The 21656-nt window shown below is 45.5% G+C and overlaps 2 protein-coding genes across 3 annotated transcripts in view; one reads left to right on the forward strand and one right to left on the reverse strand.

Annotated features, from left to right (window-relative positions):
• The first annotated feature begins 4625 nt into the window (after window positions 1–4625).
• Window positions 4626–15155, forward strand: pccb (propionyl-CoA carboxylase subunit beta). Of its 2 annotated transcripts, XM_079640692.1 has the most exons (15): window positions 4626–4892; window positions 6163–6282; window positions 6399–6467; window positions 6567–6623; window positions 7022–7135; window positions 8499–8609; window positions 9520–9628; window positions 10632–10752; window positions 10841–10922; window positions 11009–11132; window positions 11233–11340; window positions 12368–12468; window positions 13173–13271; window positions 13367–13466; window positions 14259–15155. In XM_079640692.1, the coding sequence occupies exons 1-15, from the start codon at window positions 4650–4652 to the stop codon at window positions 14378–14380; spliced, it is 1680 nt and encodes a 559-aa protein (XP_079496818.1). In that variant the 5' UTR covers window positions 4626–4649; the 3' UTR covers window positions 14381–15155. The 2 variants fall into 2 exon arrangements, with proteins under 2 accessions (XP_079496818.1, XP_079496817.1); XM_079640691.1 differs by having other exon boundaries at window positions 6399–6623.
• A 1318-nt stretch (window positions 15156–16473) lies between these two features.
• The window catches only part of stag1a (STAG1 cohesin complex component a), a 62687-nt gene continuing 57504 nt past the window's right edge, over window positions 16474–21656 (reverse strand). Inside the window, 8 exon segments of the mRNA XM_079692855.1 lie at window positions 16474–17923; window positions 18520–18531; window positions 18533–18601; window positions 18722–18836; window positions 20462–20493; window positions 20496–20537; window positions 20540–20582; window positions 21351–21582. Coding sequence (XP_079548981.1) covers window positions 17900–17923; window positions 18520–18531; window positions 18533–18601; window positions 18722–18836; window positions 20462–20493; window positions 20496–20537; window positions 20540–20582; window positions 21351–21582 — 569 coding nt within the window. The 3' untranslated portion in view covers window positions 16474–17899.

The following is a 21656-nucleotide window of genomic DNA, read 5'->3' on the forward strand; positions in this document are numbered from 1 at the left end:
TGTTGGGGGTGCGGCCAGGTCGGCCATATTAGCACAAGGTGCCCCATGAATGCTGATATTCAGGGAAACGCCCCCGGGTCTGTGTAAATGGGACGTCACAGACCCCCACCGTTGGGTCCCATCGTGCCTGGTCTCCAGTGGACAGAGCCCAGCTGCACGGAGGGGGGAGCGGGGCTCCGCTTCCCCCAGAAGCAAACGACATCGCAGAGTCTGTGAGGGTGGTGGGCTGGACTCACGCGGGGGATTTCTGCCATGTCCCCGTCACCCTGGCAGGGGCCCCATGGACGGCCCTTGTTGACACCGGCTCCACAGCAACACTGACGAGACCGGACGTGGTCCCAGCGGGGACACGGTTGACACCCACTCTGGTGAAACTGCGAACAGTAACCGGTGAGCTAGCCCCTATGCTTGCGAGAGGGGTGGTGGTTATACAGGTGGGGGGGCTGTCAGTGTCTGTTAAGGTGTGGGTTGCGGCAGTACAGGACTCCTGCATATTAGGACTTGACTTTCTGCGGGTTGCACGCTGTGTGCTAGACCTGGGGAGGAACACGCTGGCCTTTCCAGGGGGTCCCACAGTTGAAATGGTGCACCCCACACTTGCCACGACACCACACCCACCTACATCAAGAGTGACTGAAACACTTCCCCCACCCCAAACCCCCCCCCCTTCAGCCATGCCCCCTGTCATCAATGCTAACCCCAGCCCCAACCCCACACCCCGTACTCCAGTTGATGTACGGCCCCCGGCCCCGGAACAACAACCTGCAGCTCTAAAGGGGGACAGACGGGCGGCAGTGAAGGAGGTGTGGAAACGCAGCTGTGATGACTTAAAACCCGAGCAGCGGGAGGAACTGTGGCAAGTGCTGTGGGAGTTTAAGGACATTTTTGCTCTGACAGAAGAGGAAGTGGGCCTGACACACCTGGTGCAGCACGATATCGACACGGGCGACGCACGGCCCGTCAAGACACGCCCCCGCCGCCTTCCCCTGGCCCATCAGACAGCAGCAGACAGCGCTATTGATGAGATGCTGTCAGCTGGCATTATTGAGCCCTCTGACAGCCCCTGGGCCTCGGGGGTTGTGATGGTCAATAAGAAGAAGAGTTCAAAGATGAGGTTTTGTGTGGACTACAGACCGCTGAACAGTGTGACCAAGAAAGACTCATACCCGCTGCCCCGCATAGATGAGTGTTTGGACTTGGTGTCTGGCTCATCCTGGTTCTCCTCTTTAGACCTGCGCAGCGGGTATTGGCAAGTTCCCCTCAGCCCAGAAGCCAGATCAAAGACAGCTTTTTGCACTGGGAGGGGGCTGTGGCAGTTTCGAGTCCTCTCCTTCGGCCTGTGCAACGCTCCGGCCACGTTTGAGCGGCTGATGGAAAGGGTGCTCGCTGACGTTCCCCGACAGGAGTGCCTGGTCTACCTGGACGATATCCTGGTCCATGGTAGCTCCTTCCAGGCGGCTTTAGGAGCCCTGCGGCGGGTTCTACAGAGGATAGCAGCAGCGGGGTTGAAGCTCCACCCCGACAAGTGCTGTTTCTTGAGGAGAGAGTTGGAGTTCCTGGGGCACCGAGTCGGAGGAGAGGGCATCAGCACGCTGGAGGAGAAGGTGCGGGCAGTAAAGGACTGGCCAGCCCCCATCAATCTGCGGGAGCTGAAGAGCTTCATTGGGTTAGCGTCGTACTACAGGCGGTTCGTGCGTGGCTTCTCTTGCATAGCTGCACCCCTGTTCCGCCTGCAACAGAAAGACTGTGATTTTGCTTGGACTCCAGAGTGTGAGCTGGCCTTCAGCTCTTTAAAGAAGGCCTTGACGGAGTCTCCCATCCTCACTCCCCCAGACCTCAGCCTACCGTTCGTCCTGGATACGGACGCCAGTGACGTCGGGATGGGGGCGGTGTTAAGCCAGGTGGGGCCTGGGGGGGAAAAAGTGGTGGCGTATTTCAGCAAAACCTTCAACAAAGCTGAACGGCGCTATTGTGTGACACGCAGAGAGTTGCTGGCAATTGTGAGAGCAATCAGCCATTTCAGGTACTACCTGTGTGGCCTGTCCTTCACAGTGAGGACTGACCACGCAGCCCTCCAGTGGCTGATGTCCTTCAAGGAGCCCGAGGGACAGATTGCACGCTGGCTAGAAGGACTGGCGCCGTACGTCTTCACAGTGGAGCACAGGGCGGGGGTTCGCCATACCAACGCTAACGCCCTGTCCCGGCGCCCCTGTGCTCCCAGCGGCTGTCGGTACTGTGAAAAGAGAGAGGACCAAGAAAAGGAGCTCTGTGCAGAGGAGGAGCGAGACCACAGGCATAAACCAGCCGAGCCGGTCTGCAGAGGTGCACGGATCATCGACTCACCCGAATGGAGAGCGCGGCAGGAAGAGGATGCTGACCTACAGCCAGTGCTGAGGTGGGTGGAGTCAGGACAAAAGCCACTGTGGAATGAAGTTGCTGGGTGCTCGCTTGCCACCAAAGGACTGGTTGCAAAGTTTGAGGCTCTCCGGACGAAGGATGGAGTGCTGCAGAGAGCCTGGAAAGAGCCTGCAACGGGGGAGGAGAGGTGGCAGGTGGTGGTCCCCAGGGCGCTGAAGGAAGAAGTGCTTAAGGCCTCCCATGGAACTACTGGGGCAGGACACTTTGGGGTCTCCAAAACCTTGCGTCGACTCCGCCAAAGCTGTTACTGGGGCCAGCTCAGGAGAGATGTTGAGGACTTCTGCCGCCGCTGCGACCTTTGTACGGCGTACAAAGGTCCCACTGATCAGTCACGTGCCCAGCTTCAGCAGCTAGCGGTGGGGGCCCCGATGGAGAGGGTGGCGGTGGACATAATGGGCCCATTCCCGTGCACAGAGAAGGGGAACCGTTACGTCCTGGCCGCCATGGACTATTTTACAAAATGGCCAGAGGCGTATGCTATACCAGACCAGGAGGCGGTGACCGTTGCAGGTGCCCTGGTGGAGGGCATGTTTGCCAGATTTGGAGCGGCCGAGGTCATTCACAGCGACCAAGGAAGAAACTTTGAGTCGAGGGTGTTCGCCGCTATGTGTGACCGGCTGGGCATGCAAAAGACGCGGACTACTCCTCTGCACCCGCAGAGTGACGGACTGGTCGAACGGTTCAATAGGACTCTGGGAAAACAACTCGCTATCCTCACCGCGGAGCATCAGCGTGATTGGGACATGCACCTCCCTCTTGTTCTTTGGGCCTACAGATCGGCTGTGCAGGAGTCCACCTCATGCACACCGGCCCTGCTCATGCTGGGGCGAGAGCTGCGGACACCAGCAGAAATGGCTTTTGGCCGACCCCCCGACACACCAGCGGTTCCTCCGGGACCGGAATATGCCAGGAGGCTCCAGGATAGAATGGAGTCAGCACATGCCTTTGCCCGCGATCAGCTGCAGAAGGCGGGCATGAGACAGAAAAGAAACTATGACACGAGGGCTAGAGGGGGGGACTTCAAGGCCGGGGACCTGGTGTGGGTGTATAGTCCAAGAAGAAAGAAGGGCCGGTGCCCTAAGTTGGACTGTCACTGGGTGGGCCCTTGCGAGGTGCTGGAAAAGCTGGGAGAGGTGGTCTATAGGGTCCAGCTGCCGCCTAGAGGGAGACGGGTGGCCCTCCACAGGGACCGGCTGGCCCCATACAGAGGCGATGCACATCCGCGGCCTAGACCCCCAGCATCGTCTAGGAGAAACCAGACAGTCACTTCCCCCGATTCACTGACTGTGTCCCCTGCTGACCCCCCACATTCACCCCCACCCCCAAACTCACCCCCTGTTCCGGGACAGGATGTTCCAAGCCGGCGAGCGCAGCCGCCTGTGTTCACTCCAAGGCGGCCTCAGAGACCAAGAAGAGCCCCGGGCCACCTCAGAGACTTTTTATGCATTCCCTCGGGGCGAGGGACTTAGTAAGGGGGGGGCAATGTAGCGATCTGCATTTATTGTTCAAGTGTTCTGTTAACTGTTTGTGTCAGGCTTCTGTGAGGAGAGCAGGTAGGGGCGGGTTTGGGGAGCAGAGGGTTTGGTGTGTGTGTGTCTGTGTGGGCGCGTGCAGGGGAGTGAGAGGTTGGCGCGAGAGGAGAGAGAGTGAGAAAGGACGGATGAGAGACGTTGGTTGTTAATAAACCTCTTTAACTTGAGAACGCTTCACTCGTCATTCCGACACGTCCGGGTGGACGTTACAGTATTATCATAATATTCCAACGCATACTTTACAAGGGAAGGTTTTTCATACGGCACAATTAAAAAACAAGTCAAAGTGATTCACCACGAGAATATAAATAACAATCAGCCTATGTGAATTAAATAGGGATAAAACACAAAAAGAAGAGTTATTGTGCTTTGTAAGGGGATATAGGGACAATGTTGGTGTTTGTTTAATGCCAAGGATGGATAGCAGTGAGAGGGGCCCCGAAATGACCAAAAGCTCTACCGAACAAGCAAAATTCTGCAAAATAAATATCATTAACTACTTTGAGATGACTGGCTACAGGCCAAGCCACGATAAACCACAGGAACAAACCGGATCATCTCAAAGTCCCGCCCCTCAACCTTTAGAACACCTTTCTTCTATCTTATTGGCTGCGAAGGCTCGCCCCCTATTCCCTATTGGCCCAAAATCCTGCCTTTCATAAATTGCCCGAACTGTCACCCGAAAGCGCAGACGCAAAGATGGCGGCTCTCAGTGTGGCTCGAAGAAGCTGCGGTCTGTTAAACGGGTTTAGGACATCTTTCAGGAGTTTGACTCCCGTGAAACATGGCGCAGTCGCTGCCACAATGCCCCAAACGAGCCTGTACCGGGACTGCCGGTGGTATTCTGTCAGCCACCTGTCCGTTAAGGAGAGGATTGACAAGAAACGGTCGGCGGCGCTGCTCGGGGGAGGTCAACAGAGAATAGACGCACAACACAAAAAGGTAAAATAAGTGAACATAGATTTGATATCCTATACATGTTAGCCTGCTTTTAAGGAAACATGTGTGCTGCTTTTATGACTTAAAGCACTGAAACTGGTTGTTGAAGTGGTTGAGTTGCCTGGCCCGAAGGCTCAAAGTCAATGGTTGCTTCTGGGCTAAACCAACTTTCTTACGTTGCTATGGTTAACAGTTACTCAGTGGTTCTTCAGTAACTTTCCAATTATCCTAGTCAACAACATCTTGAACAAAGTAGCTTACTTTCCCCCTTGCAAGTTCCGCAGCAGTTTAATATGGACAAATCCTAAATATTCCCACAGTTGTTAATGCATTAGATTCCGGTGCCATAACATTCCAGTGTCCAATGTTATCAAGAAAAATTAGATATAAAATACAGTATGTTGAGACATATTTCCATATAATGCCTTCAAACACATATTCCTACTAGAGCCAACTTGTTCTGTTTACATAACTAATCTATAGCACTCCTATTGCACATCATTTATTTTGTGAATATTCGTTTTCCTTTTTTATTCCCTAATTTAGACAATATTGATATCTATTGAATCATTGGATTCTATAGCTGCTTTGTTATTATTGATACGTTTGCATAAGTTAATATGTATTTAGTTATACAGACATATCTCTAGTTCTATAACAACATTTACTTCGCAATAAAGCAGCTTTCCTTTTTATTTTTAAATGTAGTGATATAGGAGTTACAAGACAAATGCATACAAGTACAGAGTCACATATACATAGAAGACAATAAGGAGCATTTACAAGTAAAAACAAATTACAACATATTCATAGAGACAAAACAAGAACATGAAAACTGTGTGTGTGTGTGTGTGTGTGTGTGTGTGTGTGTGTGTGTGTGTGTGTGTGTGTGTGTGTGTGTGTGTGTGTGTGTGTGTGTGTGTGTGTGTGTGTGTGTGTGTGTGTGTGTGTGTGTGTGTGTGTGTGTGTGTGTGTGTGTGTGTGTGTGTGTGTGTGTGTGTGTGTGTGTGTGTGTGTGTGGACAAAAAGAGAGTAATAGATGACACAATTAGAATGATATGATAACAATATAATAGCCATGTATCCTAGGGGGGGGGGGGGGGGGGCACGTAAAAAGGGATGGGGGCTGAAATCAGATTGAGGATTATGAATGTATCAATGAATGGGTTCCAGCTGCACATTTGGGTGGTGTCATGGTGTGTATTGTCAAAGCATGCTACTGTAGTGCATTGTGCTTCTGGGTGAATGTGTTGTTTGGCGTTCTGTGTTGCAGGGTAAGCTAACAGCCAGGGAGCGAGTGGATCTTCTGCTGGACCCCGAGTCCTTCGTGGAGTCGGACATGTTCGTGGAGCATCGCTGCTCTGACTTCGGCATGGAGCAGGATAGGAACAAGGTAACGGCTCACACAAAGAACACAAATCATCAGCGTCATGTTTTATCCACTGGAAATGAGACAATACCTTCTCCTCTGGGGTTTAGTATACCTATTTGTCTTTATCTCTGTCATAGTTTGCGGGTGACAGCGTGGTGACGGGCCATGGCAGGATCAACGGCAGGCTGGTTTATGTATTCAGTCAGGTACAATGTTTAACTATACTGCAATTATCCTACAGTGTTTCAAACATAAGCTTTGTTTCACCTGTTTTAATATTCTCTCCATCTTTCTGTTTCTCTCAGGACTTCACAGTGTTTGGTGGCAGTTTGTCTGGAGCCCATGCACAGAAGATTTGTAAGGTAAACCCAAATTCAGTTTGTGAACCAAACACTCAATAAATAGAAATCAGGGACAGTTTCATCCCACAGGCCATAAGAATGTTAAACACCTGAACTTTTGCAACTCACATAAATATCAATATTCAAATGACTGTATATAGACTACTCTGCACAGTTTCTATTATATTCTGTTTCTATTATATTCAATTTTACTTATGTACTTGTACTATTGTATCTGTTGTATTGTGTTGCACTGTTGGAGGCCTCTTCAACATGTCTATACCCTCAGCAAACATTCACTTCATCAAAGCAAATTTCTTTATGTCTGTGGGTTTATCTGGGTTTTCTCTGTTTGCTCTCAGACCTTTTTTATAAATCTTTTTTTTTTGCTGAACAACGTTTAAATGTTCTGTGCTCAGATAATGGACCAGGCCATGATGGTTGGAGCGCCGGTCATCGGGTTGAACGACTCTGGAGGAGCTCGGATCCAGGAAGGAGTGGAGTCTCTGGCTGGATATGCAGATATTTTCCTGGTATGGTTATTTTTTAAAGAGCCTTTGCATCAGACTGCTCATTGGCTTAAGTCATGATATCAAAAATCATACTTATAATACGATACGATACAATAAAACTTCATTGGTCAGATCAAGTATGATATTTGACTTGCATCGCAGCTGCTCCATGTGTAACATCAACATAGACAGATATCAAGACACAATACATGGAAAATAAACAACAACATTGAACATAACAGCTCGATCACTGAGAGAGAACCTGCTCTGATGCCTCATTCACACCAACGCAACTCCGGTTCAAGCTCCGTGCTAGAGGTTTCAGGTTCAGAACCGGTTCTTCGGTTTAGCTCCGGCTCTTTTCACACCGCCCAGAGTCCGACTGGTGCTGCGTCATTGCGTCATCGTTTGCGTCATGACGTAACCGTTTGCGTGCCTGCTTCATAAAGCCAAACCGCGCGGAAACCCCTCACAGCTGACACCGACAACAAAAACAATGGCCGATTGTGCTCCAGCTTCCTCTGTACCTCTTCAGAAGACCAGATTCCCAGTAGGTAGCTGGTCTCTTCAGTGGACCACTGCTGCTTGTTAAGTTTCTCCATCGTTGTGTACAAACTGGATAAAACGCCAGATTTTTGTTGTTGTTCAGGAGTTGATCCCGCCCCTGCCCCTGCCTCGACGTAAGCGTGACGTATGCGGTGCTTTTGCTCTGGCCGGACAATTTTTTGGTGCTCTAAACAAACCGGATTCCGGAGCTAAGAGGCTGCTCCGCTGCGGTGTGAACAGGAAAACCCGGTGCTTTTCAAGCTCCAGCTCCGAACGGGCCCTGAAACACCGTTGGTGTGAATGAGGTAACAGAGCCTTCAGCGTGCATTTGATCTGGACTCAGCTCTGTGTTTACTGAGAGGATTGGCTGGAGCACAAAGGATGCTTCAGTCTGACTTGATTGAATCTCCATTAGATGGTAGCAGTTCATATTCTCTGTTCAGAACATGCTTTGGGTCCCAGAGGATGTTGTTGGACAGCCTCACGAGGTTATTATGGTATGCTGAGTCATGAAGTCTCTGACAGGGTTGACCAACAATCTTTGAGCACATTTTTAACAAGTGGAGCAGTTTTGATTTTAAAGCTGTTGACAAACACTTGTACCAGGTAGTACTGTAGTAATGCTTCAAGATCTCTGTATCATGCTGAATGTAATACTTGGTTGAATTTACAAATGAGTATTCAATTTGTTAGCTATGTTTCCTTTTATTTAGTTTTAGTCCGGGGTCAAATGTCCTTGTTCCTGTTTTTAAAAGTTTTCTTAAATCCACACAGCTGGAGGTGAAGGGTTTTTCGGGCACTATGAATGAAAAATGTAATCAAATGTTTACTTTTCCAGAGGAATGTGATGGCTTCAGGAGTCGTGCCTCAGATCTCTCTCATCATGGGGCCCTGTGCCGGAGGAGCCGTCTACTCCCCCGCCCTCACAGACTTCACCTTCATGGTTAAGGTAGGCAGCTGCACACACATCCATTTATATATACAAAAATATAACAATCCATTGATCATCATGTTATTGTTTAAAAATGTTTAGTGCTATCAAAGTGTCAGCATTCTTCAAAACATTTTTTTTGTTTTGTTTCAATCTTTATTGTTACATTATACATGACAATAACAAGCTGGTTACAACAACATTACAATCATGTAACAAGAGGCCAACAAGGCAAAATACAAATAAAAGGCTAGGGATATGTCTTCATGTTATTCTAGTCTTGAAGATACATGTATGTATTATCTATTGTTTCAGTCAAATGTCTTTGTTTTGAGTCTTAAAGAGTCGATTCTTCCCACTTTCTGTTGAGTTGTGTTTCTTGCAATCTCAATTCACTAAGTCAGTTTTTCCATCAAAAAGATTTCTTCCACAATTGTTACCCATTGGTTGTTCGTTGGTGCTGCTTCCTTACCCCTAAGCAGAATTGTGATCAAATATCTGTCACTTTACACACATAGTCGCATTCTTCTCATTTTAGTTAATTGTGGACACAAAAGTTACAGTTTAAGGCGATAAGATAAGATGGTACTTTATTGATCCCAATTTGGGAAATGTTTTGTGTTGCAGCAGCATAAAAAAAGGCATTTTACAATAAAAACTAGAAATAAACAAGAAAATAAATATACATGTTAAATTTGACGTGTGTGTGTGTGTGTGTGTGTGTGTGTGTGTGTGTGTGTGTGTGTGTGTGTGTGTGTGTGTGTGTGTGTGTGTGTGTGTGTGTGTGTGTGTGTGTGTGTGTGTGTGTGTGTGTGTGTGTGTGTGTGTGTGTGTGTGTGTGTGTGTGTGTGTGTGTGTGTGTGTGTGTGTGTGTGTGTGTGTGTGTGTGTGTGTGTGTGTGTGTGTGTGTGTGTGTGTGTGTGTGTAGGACACATCATACCTGTTCATCACTGGACCCGATGTGGTGAAATCTGTCACCAATGAAGACGTGACCCAGGAGGAGCTCGGCGGAGCCAAAACTCACACCACCGTCTCCGGTTAGCTTCTGATGTCTCTGTGTCACACATCATTAAGTCAACTTTATTGTCAATCCTTCAGTTTGTGTGTACAGACTAGAGCTGCACGATTTTAGGAAAAAATCTAATTGTGATTTTTCTGACAAATATTGCGATTCGATTTGCGATATTTGTTTTTAAGCGACCCAACGGAAGTTTATTGTAAAATGTGGCCATATCTCCGGTTAGGAAGGTCGTGTCAACGTCCTCCCGTCTCTAGCACCCCCGCAGCCCGAGCTACGAGTGAAAGAACTCAACTTACATGAAACTTCTGTTGGGTTGCTTTAAAGTCAAGCTTCAGTTTAAGATTCACCCTGTAATAGAAAACATGTGATGGAGCATTACTAACCTGACTCAGATGGTTTGATTCACCAAACCATCTAAAGCTCCATTGGAAGCCATTTGGAAAGGGCAGGCACTTTCAAAAATACTTGGCAGGTGATTGGATCAATCTGTCTATCACCTTCTATCATGGGCCACTTCTGATTGGTTAACAATGGCTGATACACAAGAAGGAAAAAATAAAAAAAATAAACCAGGCTTTGCAATTTGATAATCGCATCATTTAAAATCGCGATTTTGATTTAAAATCGATTTATCGTTCAGCCCTAGTACAGACGGAGAGAATGAAATACCGTTTCCCACAATCCCAAATATAAAAACAAATGTATATAAAAATGTATGCAAATGTGTGTGTGTATGTATATATAGACACACACACACACACACACACACACACACACACACACACACACACACACACACACACACACACACACACACACACTTTTAAATCTGCACACATTAAGACCTAAATAAAAACACAACAATCAATCTATACAAAATAGCAGTCACTTTAATATTATGAGAATGTACATTAGTGCAGGATTGTCCATAGCAGCGTAAAAAGTGTCTGCTGCTTATTTCAACCTAGTTCAAAATAATGTGTTCAAAGTCTGAACAAAATGTCATGTTTGGTTTTTAGGAGTGGCTCACCGGGCTTTTGAGGATGACGTTGAAGCGTTGCTCAACGTGCGAGAGTTCTTCAACTTCCTGCCGCTCAGCAATCAGGACCCCGCCCCCATCAGGGAGTGCCACGACAGCAGGTAGCCAATCAGCTGACCTTCACTTACAAGAAGAAAAAAAGAAATGATCATTAATAGCAAATATATGTATTTTTTTTGTCCATTCCAGCAATCGTCTTGTACATTCGTTGGACACCATCGTCCCGTTTGAGACGACTAAAGCCTACGACATGTTGGACATCATTCATGCAGTACGTGCACACTCTGAAATATGAAACCACATCTCATTCAAATTCCTCCGGTAGTAAAAGCTTCCTTTCTTCTTGCATCTCTTCAGATCGTGGATGAGAGCGACTTCTTTGAGATCATGCCCAACTACGCCAAAAACATCGTGGTGGGATTCGCCCGCATGAACGGACGCACCGTAGGCATTGTGGGTAACCAGCCCAAAGTAGCTTCTGGTAAGTAGAATAATTGAAGGACCAACAATAAGAGGGCTAATAGAATGGGGGGGGGGAGATATTCTTGCTATTCAGCCCTAATGTCCGTCTCCTTCATCAGGCTGTCTGGACATCAACTCCTCAGTGAAGGGAGCGCGCTTTGTACGCTTCTGTGACGCTTTCAATATTCCCATCATCACCTTTGTGGATGTGCCGGGCTTCCTGCCAGGTACTCTTTGAAAATGTACTGTACAATGCACAGAGTAATCCAGTAATTGGCCATACATACATACATACAGTTTAATCTGGTTAGGAATGTACCAAGGATTTTGTTGTGAGTCTCTCTGCTGCTGTGAATTATACAAGAGAATGCTTTTGTCTGCAAGGTGAGTCTCACGGCCCGTCCACACAGCTGCTTTAAAAAAATCTTGAAAATCTTGGAGATGGGCGTGTCTGAGAGCTTGGGGATTTTTTGCGACCAACAACCAATCCCATGAATCTCCCGCCTCCGACATACAAAGCAAAAAACGCCGGGGATTTTATGCGAGCAATATATATATATATATATATATATATATATATATATATATATATATATATATATATAAACTCCCCAAACAGCCTGGCTCCTCCGGTTTGTATCCCGGTAAATAGTTCTGGTCGTAAAGAACCGGGTGATTTGCTACCGTAATTTCTCGTTTGGAAAATGAGGAAATGAACTGCGGTATGGCTCTCCCAGCTTACACGTGGTGCCTAGCGCTTGTACTGTCAGATTTGCATAAACGAGATTTGATTGGCTGACGCTTCCAGCTCAGCTTCAAAAGTTGAACATTGCTCAACTTTTAAATCCTGGAAATCCTCGCTTTGCTTCCCCACAATGCAGTTCGGCGGAAAGCGAGGCAAAGTGACGTCACCCCATTCAAAGTCAATGGGCAGAAGCGTTGAAGATTTTTTTAACGCTGCTGTGTGGACGGGCCGTTAGTCTGCACAAAAGCAGAAAGAAATCTAGCTGCCAGCTCAGGAGAGAGTAATCACAAGATCATTGATAAAGTAAAGTTAATACACTCTACAGTTTGGATGAGGGATGAAGTCAGGGATCTATCCAGGATATAATGTCAACTATACACACAAGACAAAAACGGGGTTACCTCACATGCGCGCAGACATTGTTATTGCATTGAAATAGAGCTGCTGTCACATCGGACCATTTCCTCTTATGCTTATTATGTAATAACTGCTGTGCCGGGGGTCCACAGGAACCGCTCAGGAGTACGGAGGCATCATCCGACACGGAGCCAAGCTGCTGTACGCCTTCGCGGAGGCCACCGTCCCCAAAATCACCATCATCACCAGAAAGGTGCGTGAACAACATTTTTAGATTAGAATCTTTAATGACCACACAGCCAAGCTGGTGGAATTCGTGTTCAGTGCAGATTATTACAGCTTGTTCCATACAATTCAACATACAATAAAAAGTACAGCACAGGGCAAATACATACATCATGACATATATGCATAAAGTTCAAGGTGTGATTGATTGTGATTGTTCATTGGGGTTATTTAGAGTCCATTTAGTGTCCGTATTGCAAAGGGGAAGAAGCTGCTTTTGAAGCATGTCATGAAAAGAGAAATGCTCGAAGTTAAAGGTTTGTAAAGAAGCATTTGTAGCTGACCAAAATGTAGAATAAGAGCGACTATTAAACTTTGCTGAAACCTGATGTTTGAATGCTGAGTGAGCCCGACTGACTTTATTCTAACACTTCCTGCAGGTGCCTAACAATAAATTATACATTTTACAAGCATTGTAATAACTACAAGGTGTGTGTGTGTGTGTGTGTGTGTGTGTGTGTGTGTGTGTGTGTGTGTGTGTGTGTGTGTGTGTGTGTGTGTGTGTGTGTGTGTGTGTGTGTGTGTGTGTGTGTGTGTGTGTGTGTGTGTGTGTGTGTGTGTGTGTGTGTGTGTGTGTGTGTGTGTGTGTGTGTGTGTGTGTGTGTGTGTGTGTGTGTGTGTGTGTGTGTGTGTGTGTGTGTGTGTGTGTGTGTGTGTGTGTGTGGCTCTCAGGCTTACGGAGGAGCGTATGACGTGATGAGCTCCAAACACTTGAGAGGAGACATGAACTACGCCTGGCCCACAGCTGAGGTGGCGGTCATGGGCGCCAAGGTACGAACAGTCACTGTTTCCGTTCTTTCTATTGTTCCTTTGTTCGATTTGACCGTGTGCATGATGGTCTCTTTCTTTCTTTCTTTCTTTCTCAGGGTGCTGTTCAGATTATCTTCAGAGGAAAGGAGAACCAGGTTGAGGCAGAGGCTGAATACGTGGAGAAGTTCGCCAACCCTTTCCCAGCTGCTGTCAGAGGTAACTTTTACGGCTTTATAGCGATGCTAAATCTCTCACCATCATCCCTGATTGTGCTTAGACTCCACACACAAATATAAACCATACACACTAGGGATGGGAACGATTCATCGAATATTCAAAATGAGAATATGAGTTATGAATATTTGTATTGTAATTGTTTTTGTTGGGAGGGATGCCTAAGTTGATTACATATGATCAAATGGAATAATTCAATGTATACGGCAGTGCCATAGCTAAGTGTGTTAGGTCTAAAGGTGTGTTTTGCTCCGCTCACCGGTCCCTCACAGCGGGCAGAGCTGCAGGTGCTGATCTCTCTCTCTCTCTCGCGTCCGGTTATACTTCACTCGCGTTTTTGTCCAAATCCATCAGATCTAGCTAGTTCTAATGATATGGCTGCTGCCTCTCCCTACACGCAGGTCACGCAGACTCAAACCTCATCTTATGCCCAAATTCCAGCTGAGAGGGTCTTCTCTACAGCTGGCCTGATTGTGAATCGCCTCGAGTAGACATGCTCATATTCTTAAACAAGAATGAGTATTGAATAGCTGCATTCTGTGCATAGGCGTTACCCTAACCCGTTGTGTTGTTCGTGTATGATCCCTCTTTAATTGAAAATTAATTGTATTTATTTTTTTGTCAACATTTTTCCCACTTTTTTTTTTTATAGGATATGTACATTTCAGTTAACCGTTTTTTCGGGGGTCGAATATTCGAATATACATTTGCTTTCAAATTCCCATCCCTAATACACACCTGGTACTGACCTTGAGCTGAAATGCTTTGTTTCAGGTTTTGTGGATGACATAATCGAACCGTCAACAACTCGCAAGAAGATCTGCAGAGATCTGGAGGTGCTGGCCAGCAAGAAGCAGAAGAACCCCTGGAAGAAACACGCCAACATTCCTCTGTGATCCAACACAAACTGTTTCCTCATGAACTCTCTCTGAAGGCTCGCTGTGGGAGTTCACTGATACTGACTTCACATCCGAATGAACTGCACTAGTTCCCGTGGTTAGGACTTGGGTAGCCTGTAAGCAGATTGTGTTTTGTCATTCACCACTCCACTGAAGCAGCACTTAAAGATACACTACCTGATTATGTTAGTGCGTGGTAGCATCCCAATAAATAAAATCAGATTACGTTTTGAACCAGGGCAATATGTCGATATCATTCTAGATTTTGGATATTGTAATATGGCATTAGTAGTGTCATTTTCAAGTTTTTGGGGAAAATATTGGTGCTCTGTCAACAAAATCAGCAGGTGTGTCTTTACAACTTTACCCTTGATATAGAAACCCCTAACTCATTTCCAGTACCTGACCAGGATACAAGCTGTTATACACATTCAAGATACTTGTATGTCAGTACACATTGGACACTACTGTTTGTTTGATTTGACATGTTTGAGAACAAGATTTGATCTAAAAGGAGTAGATTATGTGTCACTGAACGGACACGAGCAACTAAACTGTCACATGGTCGTAGAGTGGAAATTCAAACATGTCTGTTTTTATTGTCTGTTCATGACAATAGTGTTGCTTATGTTCTGTATTTAGTTGTTGAAGTTTGTGGTGTGAACCGTAGTGTTTGTGACACTCCCTGTGTTTAGGTCATCCTCACAACATGGAACTGTGCCTTTTCTTCTCTGGCAGCCTCTGCCATTTGTAAAATAAATCATGGACTCAATATCATGTTTCTGTTTTTGTTCACTTCAACCAATGCAACGATTCGATCTGCAGAAATTACAAGAGTGTGAGTGTGTGTGTATATAAGTATAATATTGGTTTTCGAGAGTGTAAGTGAAATTCACAAAGAGCAGAAATGTTAAAACAACGAATTAGAAGTAAGAGTTTGGGAAATACACTTAAAGGCGGGGTAGGTAATAAACTTCAGAAAAACTTTTTGTTATATTCCATGGAATGCTCTTAACATCCCGATAGCAATGAATACATTAAAAAAAAAGTCATCTGTGGAAGCCGTGGCGCTGTAAAAAGCACGACCAATCATCTGAGCCGGCCCGACTAAAATAACTGGATGGCCTACCTGCCTGTCAGCCTTCCATCTGTGCACAAACGTATCTCGTGCCCTCATTGGTCATGTGCGCGTTCGTGTGTGTTGGAGGAGGGGCTCTGTAAGGAAGTCTGAAAGAAGGGGCAGATTTTTTTCGGCTGCGTACTTTCAAATTCTAGCGCACTCGAGCTGGTTTCTCCATTCTTACCTACCCTACTTTTAAGATATTTTGCAGAGAGATATCTAGCTAGCTTGATGAAAAGATGTCGAGCTTGTGTCCGTTAAGAGATGTTCTACAGTGAGCGGGAAACAAATCTTTTAATGCTTTCACTGCAGTTGTTAAATCCTTGGAGAAAAGAGAGGTTTGACAACTTAACATGTTGTATTATACCGTTTATTTATACAATATTTTTGCCTCGAGGTTCACTTACTTTCCCTAGAGCTTTGGACTGTATCACAGTCTTCATCAGGAGATCGATTCCGACAACTTTAGTTCAGACATCATGGATGAGAGGAGCACGGAAAATCACGGAGAGTCTGAATATCTACAGTTTGAGGGCAAGAGACTTGAGTTCAGATTGTTTTGTCAAATGTAACTACCGTAATTTTCGGACTATAAGCCGCGCCTTTTTCCCTATTTTTCGACGCTGCGGTTTATATAACGGTGCGGCTAATCTATGGATTTTTACAGCTAACGGCCAACACCTTTAACTCTATGGGCTCTATGGCCGGTCCGCGGACCCCAACCTTTAAGCGGCGGGTTCCAGCAGGAAAAGCTGGAGGCCGGAAAAGAGGGAGACAGGTAGCGCGCAAAAGTAAAAGTGGAACCGAGAGTGGTATGCCGCTGCTGCAGTTTATATTCAGGTGCGGTTTATAGTCCGAAAATTACGGTAACAACTGTATCAAGGGTGAAAATGAGGTGCTACACAGTAATGGGTCAACGTTGGCAAAGTGTTGAACTCTGGGCTGTGAAACAAAAGGCACACTCAAACACTTGTCCATAAATCGAATACAGATTTTATTTTATTAAAAAGAATTTAGGTTCACAGAAGAAAAAAACAGGCGTTTAGAGCATTTAAGGGCAACTGATGTCAACTGCACTGCAGGAAAGATCCAATTGTCTCTGATATTTACAGGAGGACTGCCAAGCCAGCCAGGGGGAGAGGTGGATGATTGATTAACCGACGGAGCGTGAACAACGATATGGCTGGAAACATTCAAAACACATTCAAACAAATCAGAATAACAACAAATCATCTTGGATCAGATAACACTGAGACAGGCGTAGAAATGTAACCTGTAAAATGAACAAAATGATAGTTTGCTGTAAATACTGAACTGTGAAACGACTACAATCAGACCATACAGCGCTTAAAGAGATCCCACAGCAACACTCTGAGCTTGGTAACCGTTAGATATGAGACACAGGTGTAGGGGAAGGAATATACCGTAAGTATGTAGGCCACAATTTGGCAACAAACAAGATACATATTCGAGAAAAAGCTGTACAAACATCCGACAGAAACAAAGACACACTTGATTTAAAACTTTAGTACTAAAGCTACAGAATTAAAAATATGTTTATTTCCTTTTTTTTTTAAACTTCAAAAACTTATCCGAGATCTGAGAGGGGGGGGGGGGGGGTGGCTTCTCCTTCACTTTGACGTCACGCAACTACTCAACCATCACCAACGCACACACACACACACACACACACACACACACACACACACACACACACACACACACACACACACACACACACACACACACACACACACACACACACACACACACACACACACACACACACACACACACGAGGACTCTGATGGCGAACAGAGAGCGGCGGAGAGGGGTCGTTGGGTGGTAATAAGAGCAAAGATATAGAACACTTAGTATTGATATCCTCTCTATGTCAGATTCTACCAGACGGATTCGAAGTGCGACACCAAAATAAGGGGGGAGGGTGGGGGGAGGGGGCTGCTCTGAACCAAATAACTGTACATCTGTGTAACAGGGAACCGTAAAAACCGCAAGTGCTCGTCGGCCATCCGAGCTACCGCTAACAAGAGCTAAACCAACAGGCTGGAAAGGGAGGAAGAGGAGGATGATTTAGAGAGAAGACGAAGCTCTTGAATATTCCGGACTCGGTTCTGGATCCTCCGGCCCGTGAGAACACAGCCGATCCTCGCTTGACTTTCCAGGTGAGATCCGGCCGATTCCACGTCCATCAGCAGATCCACCTGACAAACAATGCTTCCATCCCGTCTTACAGAAAGAGAAAAGTGTTTCAACAATGTTGTTTCCTATTCTTAAGAGTTTGATTGGCAGGTTTTTCTGGGTGAGACGGCCCAGACCCTCCCTTCTGTTGACTCCTGATGTGGATCCTGAGCTCAGGATCTTTGCCTCTTCCTGGATCAGAACATGGGCATGCTGAAACCCTAAAAACATGGAGAGAGAGAGAGAGAGAGAGAGAGAGTGTCAGATTATCTTAAACAGAAAAGATCTCAGACTTTCACGGCTGCTTTTCTTTTATACCACTAGGGGGCGCTAGAGTTGAAAAGTTCACATTCTACATATTGTGTCTTTAAAACAGAATCAAATCACTGACGGTATGAAACTTATTTTAGATGACTGATTAGCACATTGGGCTGAAACTAACAATTTTTTTCGCTAATCTTAAGTCAAACATGTCCATTACAATGTTCCAGTGCCTTAAATTACATTTGAAAATATATTCAGACTTTCATTGACAGTATAAAAACAAACAAACTAAAAGTTCACAATTCAATTCAATTCAAAACCTTTATTTATTCAGGTGAAAAACCCATTGAGATCTTTGACCTCTTTTTCAATGGTGACCTGCTGACATTTTGAGGCTGGAAGCAATTCATCTTTACATTTTAGCTTGTAAAAAATATAAAAATGATTGATAGAAGGAAGGGCTTTATTTTGTGTAAGTTGGCTAATCAATTAACGGCCTAATTGCTGGAGCTGTTCTTACTTTCCTGAGTCAAATTGTCAAAGTTTTACTCACCGACTCGTCCTCAAATCATCGCTGCAGAGTCAAAGAAGTCTGGTCTTAATTCTGCTCTTTCACGTCTGTTCCTCGATGGCGGCTGGGTAGGAAGAAAGACAAAAGAAGACATTGAATTAGAAAGACCACAAAGACTAAACACAATGCTCCTATCTTTATCTGCCCTAAATGAAAGGCCCTGGGAGGAAGTGGCGTCACTGACCAGGTCGATCACCATCGTGTCCTCGAACTCCTCGTTCATGTCCTCCAGCTGTCCTCGCGATGACATCATCACGTCCTCGAAGATCGGCTCTGCGTCATCCTCCATCAACCCACGCCTGACGGGAAGTCATTAAGAGAGAAAAACACAAAACATACCGTTTACAATCTTTTTATCTCAAGTTCTTTATTCTTTAAAGGTCACCTATCGTGCAAAATCCTCTTCTTCATGTCTCTTCTACATCAACATGTGTCCCCTCTTCTTCATGTCTCTTCTACATCAACATGTGTCCCCTCTTCTTCATGTCTCTTCTACATCAACATGTGTCCCCCTCTTCTCCATGTCTCTTCTACATCAACATGTGTCCCCTCTTCTTCATGTCTCTTCTACATCAACACGTGTCCCCTCTTCTTCATGTCTCTTCTACATCAACATGTGTCCCCTCTTCTTCATGTCTCTTCTACATCAACATGTGTCCCCTGTTCTTCATGCCTCCTCTACATCAACATGTGTCCCCTCTTCTTCATGTCTCTTCTACATCAACATGTGTCCCCTCTTCTTCATGTCTCTTCTACATCAACATGTGTCCCCTCTTCTTCATGTCTCTTCTACATCAACATGTGTCCCCTCTTCTTCATATCTCTTCTACATCAACATGTGTCCCCTCTTCTTCATGTCTTTTCTACATCAACATTTGTCCCCTCTTCTTCATGTCTCTTCTACATCAACATGTGTCCCCTCTTCTCCATGTCTCTTCTACATCAACATGTGTCCCCTCTTCTTCATGTCTCTTCTACATCAACATGTGTCCCCTCTTCTTCATGTCTCTGCTACATCAACATGTGTCCCCTCTGTGTAAAGAGACTCTGAAAGTTTCAGGAACAATAAGATTCTCTCTCTTTTGATCCATTTATATAAAAACCTGTCTGAAAATGAGTCTGATCAGATTTTGGCCACTTTTGTGATGTCATAACGGTTTTTTTTGGCTTGTGTAACCATTAGCCAATCAGCAACCAAGGTAACCCCCCCCCCCCCCCCACCTTATCACCTGAATCTCCTAGAGCACCATTGGGTTTCTTTTTAACCAAATCTCTCTCAGAGGGGCGTGGAGGAGGGGCTCCTTACTCTCATCTAAAGTCACGGAGTGTTTCTCAATCTCGAGTACGCTTGCCTTGGTAGCACATTTCTGCCGAGCGTCTTGCTTCAGAAGCTAGGCAAGAATACTTCCTAGCATTCGGAAAACAGAGAGTGGAACAGGCTAGCAAGTGTGCAGGTGTGCGTCATATGAGAAGCCCCGCCTTACATTTTCCACCACAGATTTGGGGAAATTGGTCCGTGCGCAAAGCATTGTGGGGATTTTAAGACCGCGGAGTCTACACATGTACAGCCTCGAAATGTCTCCAAACGAAGCACGCAGGGCTCGATAGATTTCCAAGTATGCTGGACATTGGAACAGTCCTTCGGCGGCACTCGATGACGTAGTGTGCTTGAAATAGTGGCTCTACAGCAGCTTTACTCGCGATTGAGAAACACCCAGGGAATCAGCACTTTTGAAACAGGGCTGAAACAGAGGGGATTATGGGTAATGCTGCAATGATCTGTTTGGTGTTGGGAGCCACGTTTTGTATATATCTGAGACCTATAATCTATGGATACAAAACAGTATAACAGGGGACCTTTAAAAAAAGAACTAGTAATGGAGGCATCAAACGTCATCAGTTTTCTCGCCGGTTCGATTCTTACACAGTCTGCCGGACGCCCTGGTTGCTGCGCGCGCCTTGATGTAATTCATGCCCGTCCGGTCCTTCCGGTTCACCTCTCCTCCATCTTCTGCTGGCCGAGCCACGACATCTGCATCTGAGGACTGGAGCCAACACAGGGTCAACATACTGTACCTTCAAAAGACTTCGAGGAACTTGGTATAACAAGGAGGCGGAGCTACATCAGTGATGAACAGGTTTACCTATGTCCATTAAGCTTCTTAGCATTCACATGAAATGAAGTGTAGTCAAATGTAATGAAATGTACTTTTTAAATGTTGGCCATGAGGGTTGTGCAATTGGGTCGCCATTGTCTGTACAGTATGTGCGTCTGTGTATTTGTGTTTGTTCAAACGGTGTATGAATGATGATATGTGTATGTCTCTTAATGTCCACTATGTTTGTATATGTACATGTATGCGGAACATCGTATCGTTTACACAGTCAGGTGTTAATGAGTATTTGTAAGTGGGTGGATGAGAAAACGGTAAATCATGAATTTTGTTTGATTTAAATATTTTTTTTTTTGTAATGTGTCTTTTAGTTCTTACAAAAGTGCTATATAATATGTATTGTATAAATGTAGTTATGGTGTATAATTCCAGACTATTATTTATGCTTATTGGTAAATAAGTGTATGTACAGTTCATAACCTGTCTTCCTTTTGTACCCTTTGGGATAGAAGTGAAAATAAAAACCGAAAACTTGGTACCGATTTCTGTGAGTTTTCCAAACTTTTTGGATTTGATGTTTTTCAAGCAACGTTCCAGACTTAAAAAACAGCTATTTCCAGGACTTTTCCATTTGTTTTAAGACCGTAGGAACCCTGACTTTGATGTTAAAGTGTACTTCTATCATGTGTTTTCACTCACTTGTGGACGAAGTCGTTCTCCGAGCCGGGTTCTGAGTCCGGGTCGGGCAGGTGGTCTGCGGGTCTGTTCTCTCTGAGCACGGTGGAGGTGAGCTGAGGCGTCTGCAGCGCCCCCGGTATCGGCAGGGTGTCGTTACGCAGCAGCCACGAGCTGTCAACACTACTCTCTTCTGAAAAATGTAACGCAAACACAGAGAGCTCATAAACACAACAGCAGATAACCATGAACATGTCTCATTTCCCAAAACAGATTAAACACGGTACAAAGAACTAGAAAATACAGAGACATTTGGACTGTGTGACTGAA

Source organism: Notothenia rossii, assembly GCF_949606895.1.
Source record: "Notothenia rossii genome assembly, chromosome: 7".
Lineage (NCBI taxonomy): Eukaryota > Metazoa > Chordata > Actinopteri > Perciformes > Nototheniidae > Notothenia > Notothenia rossii.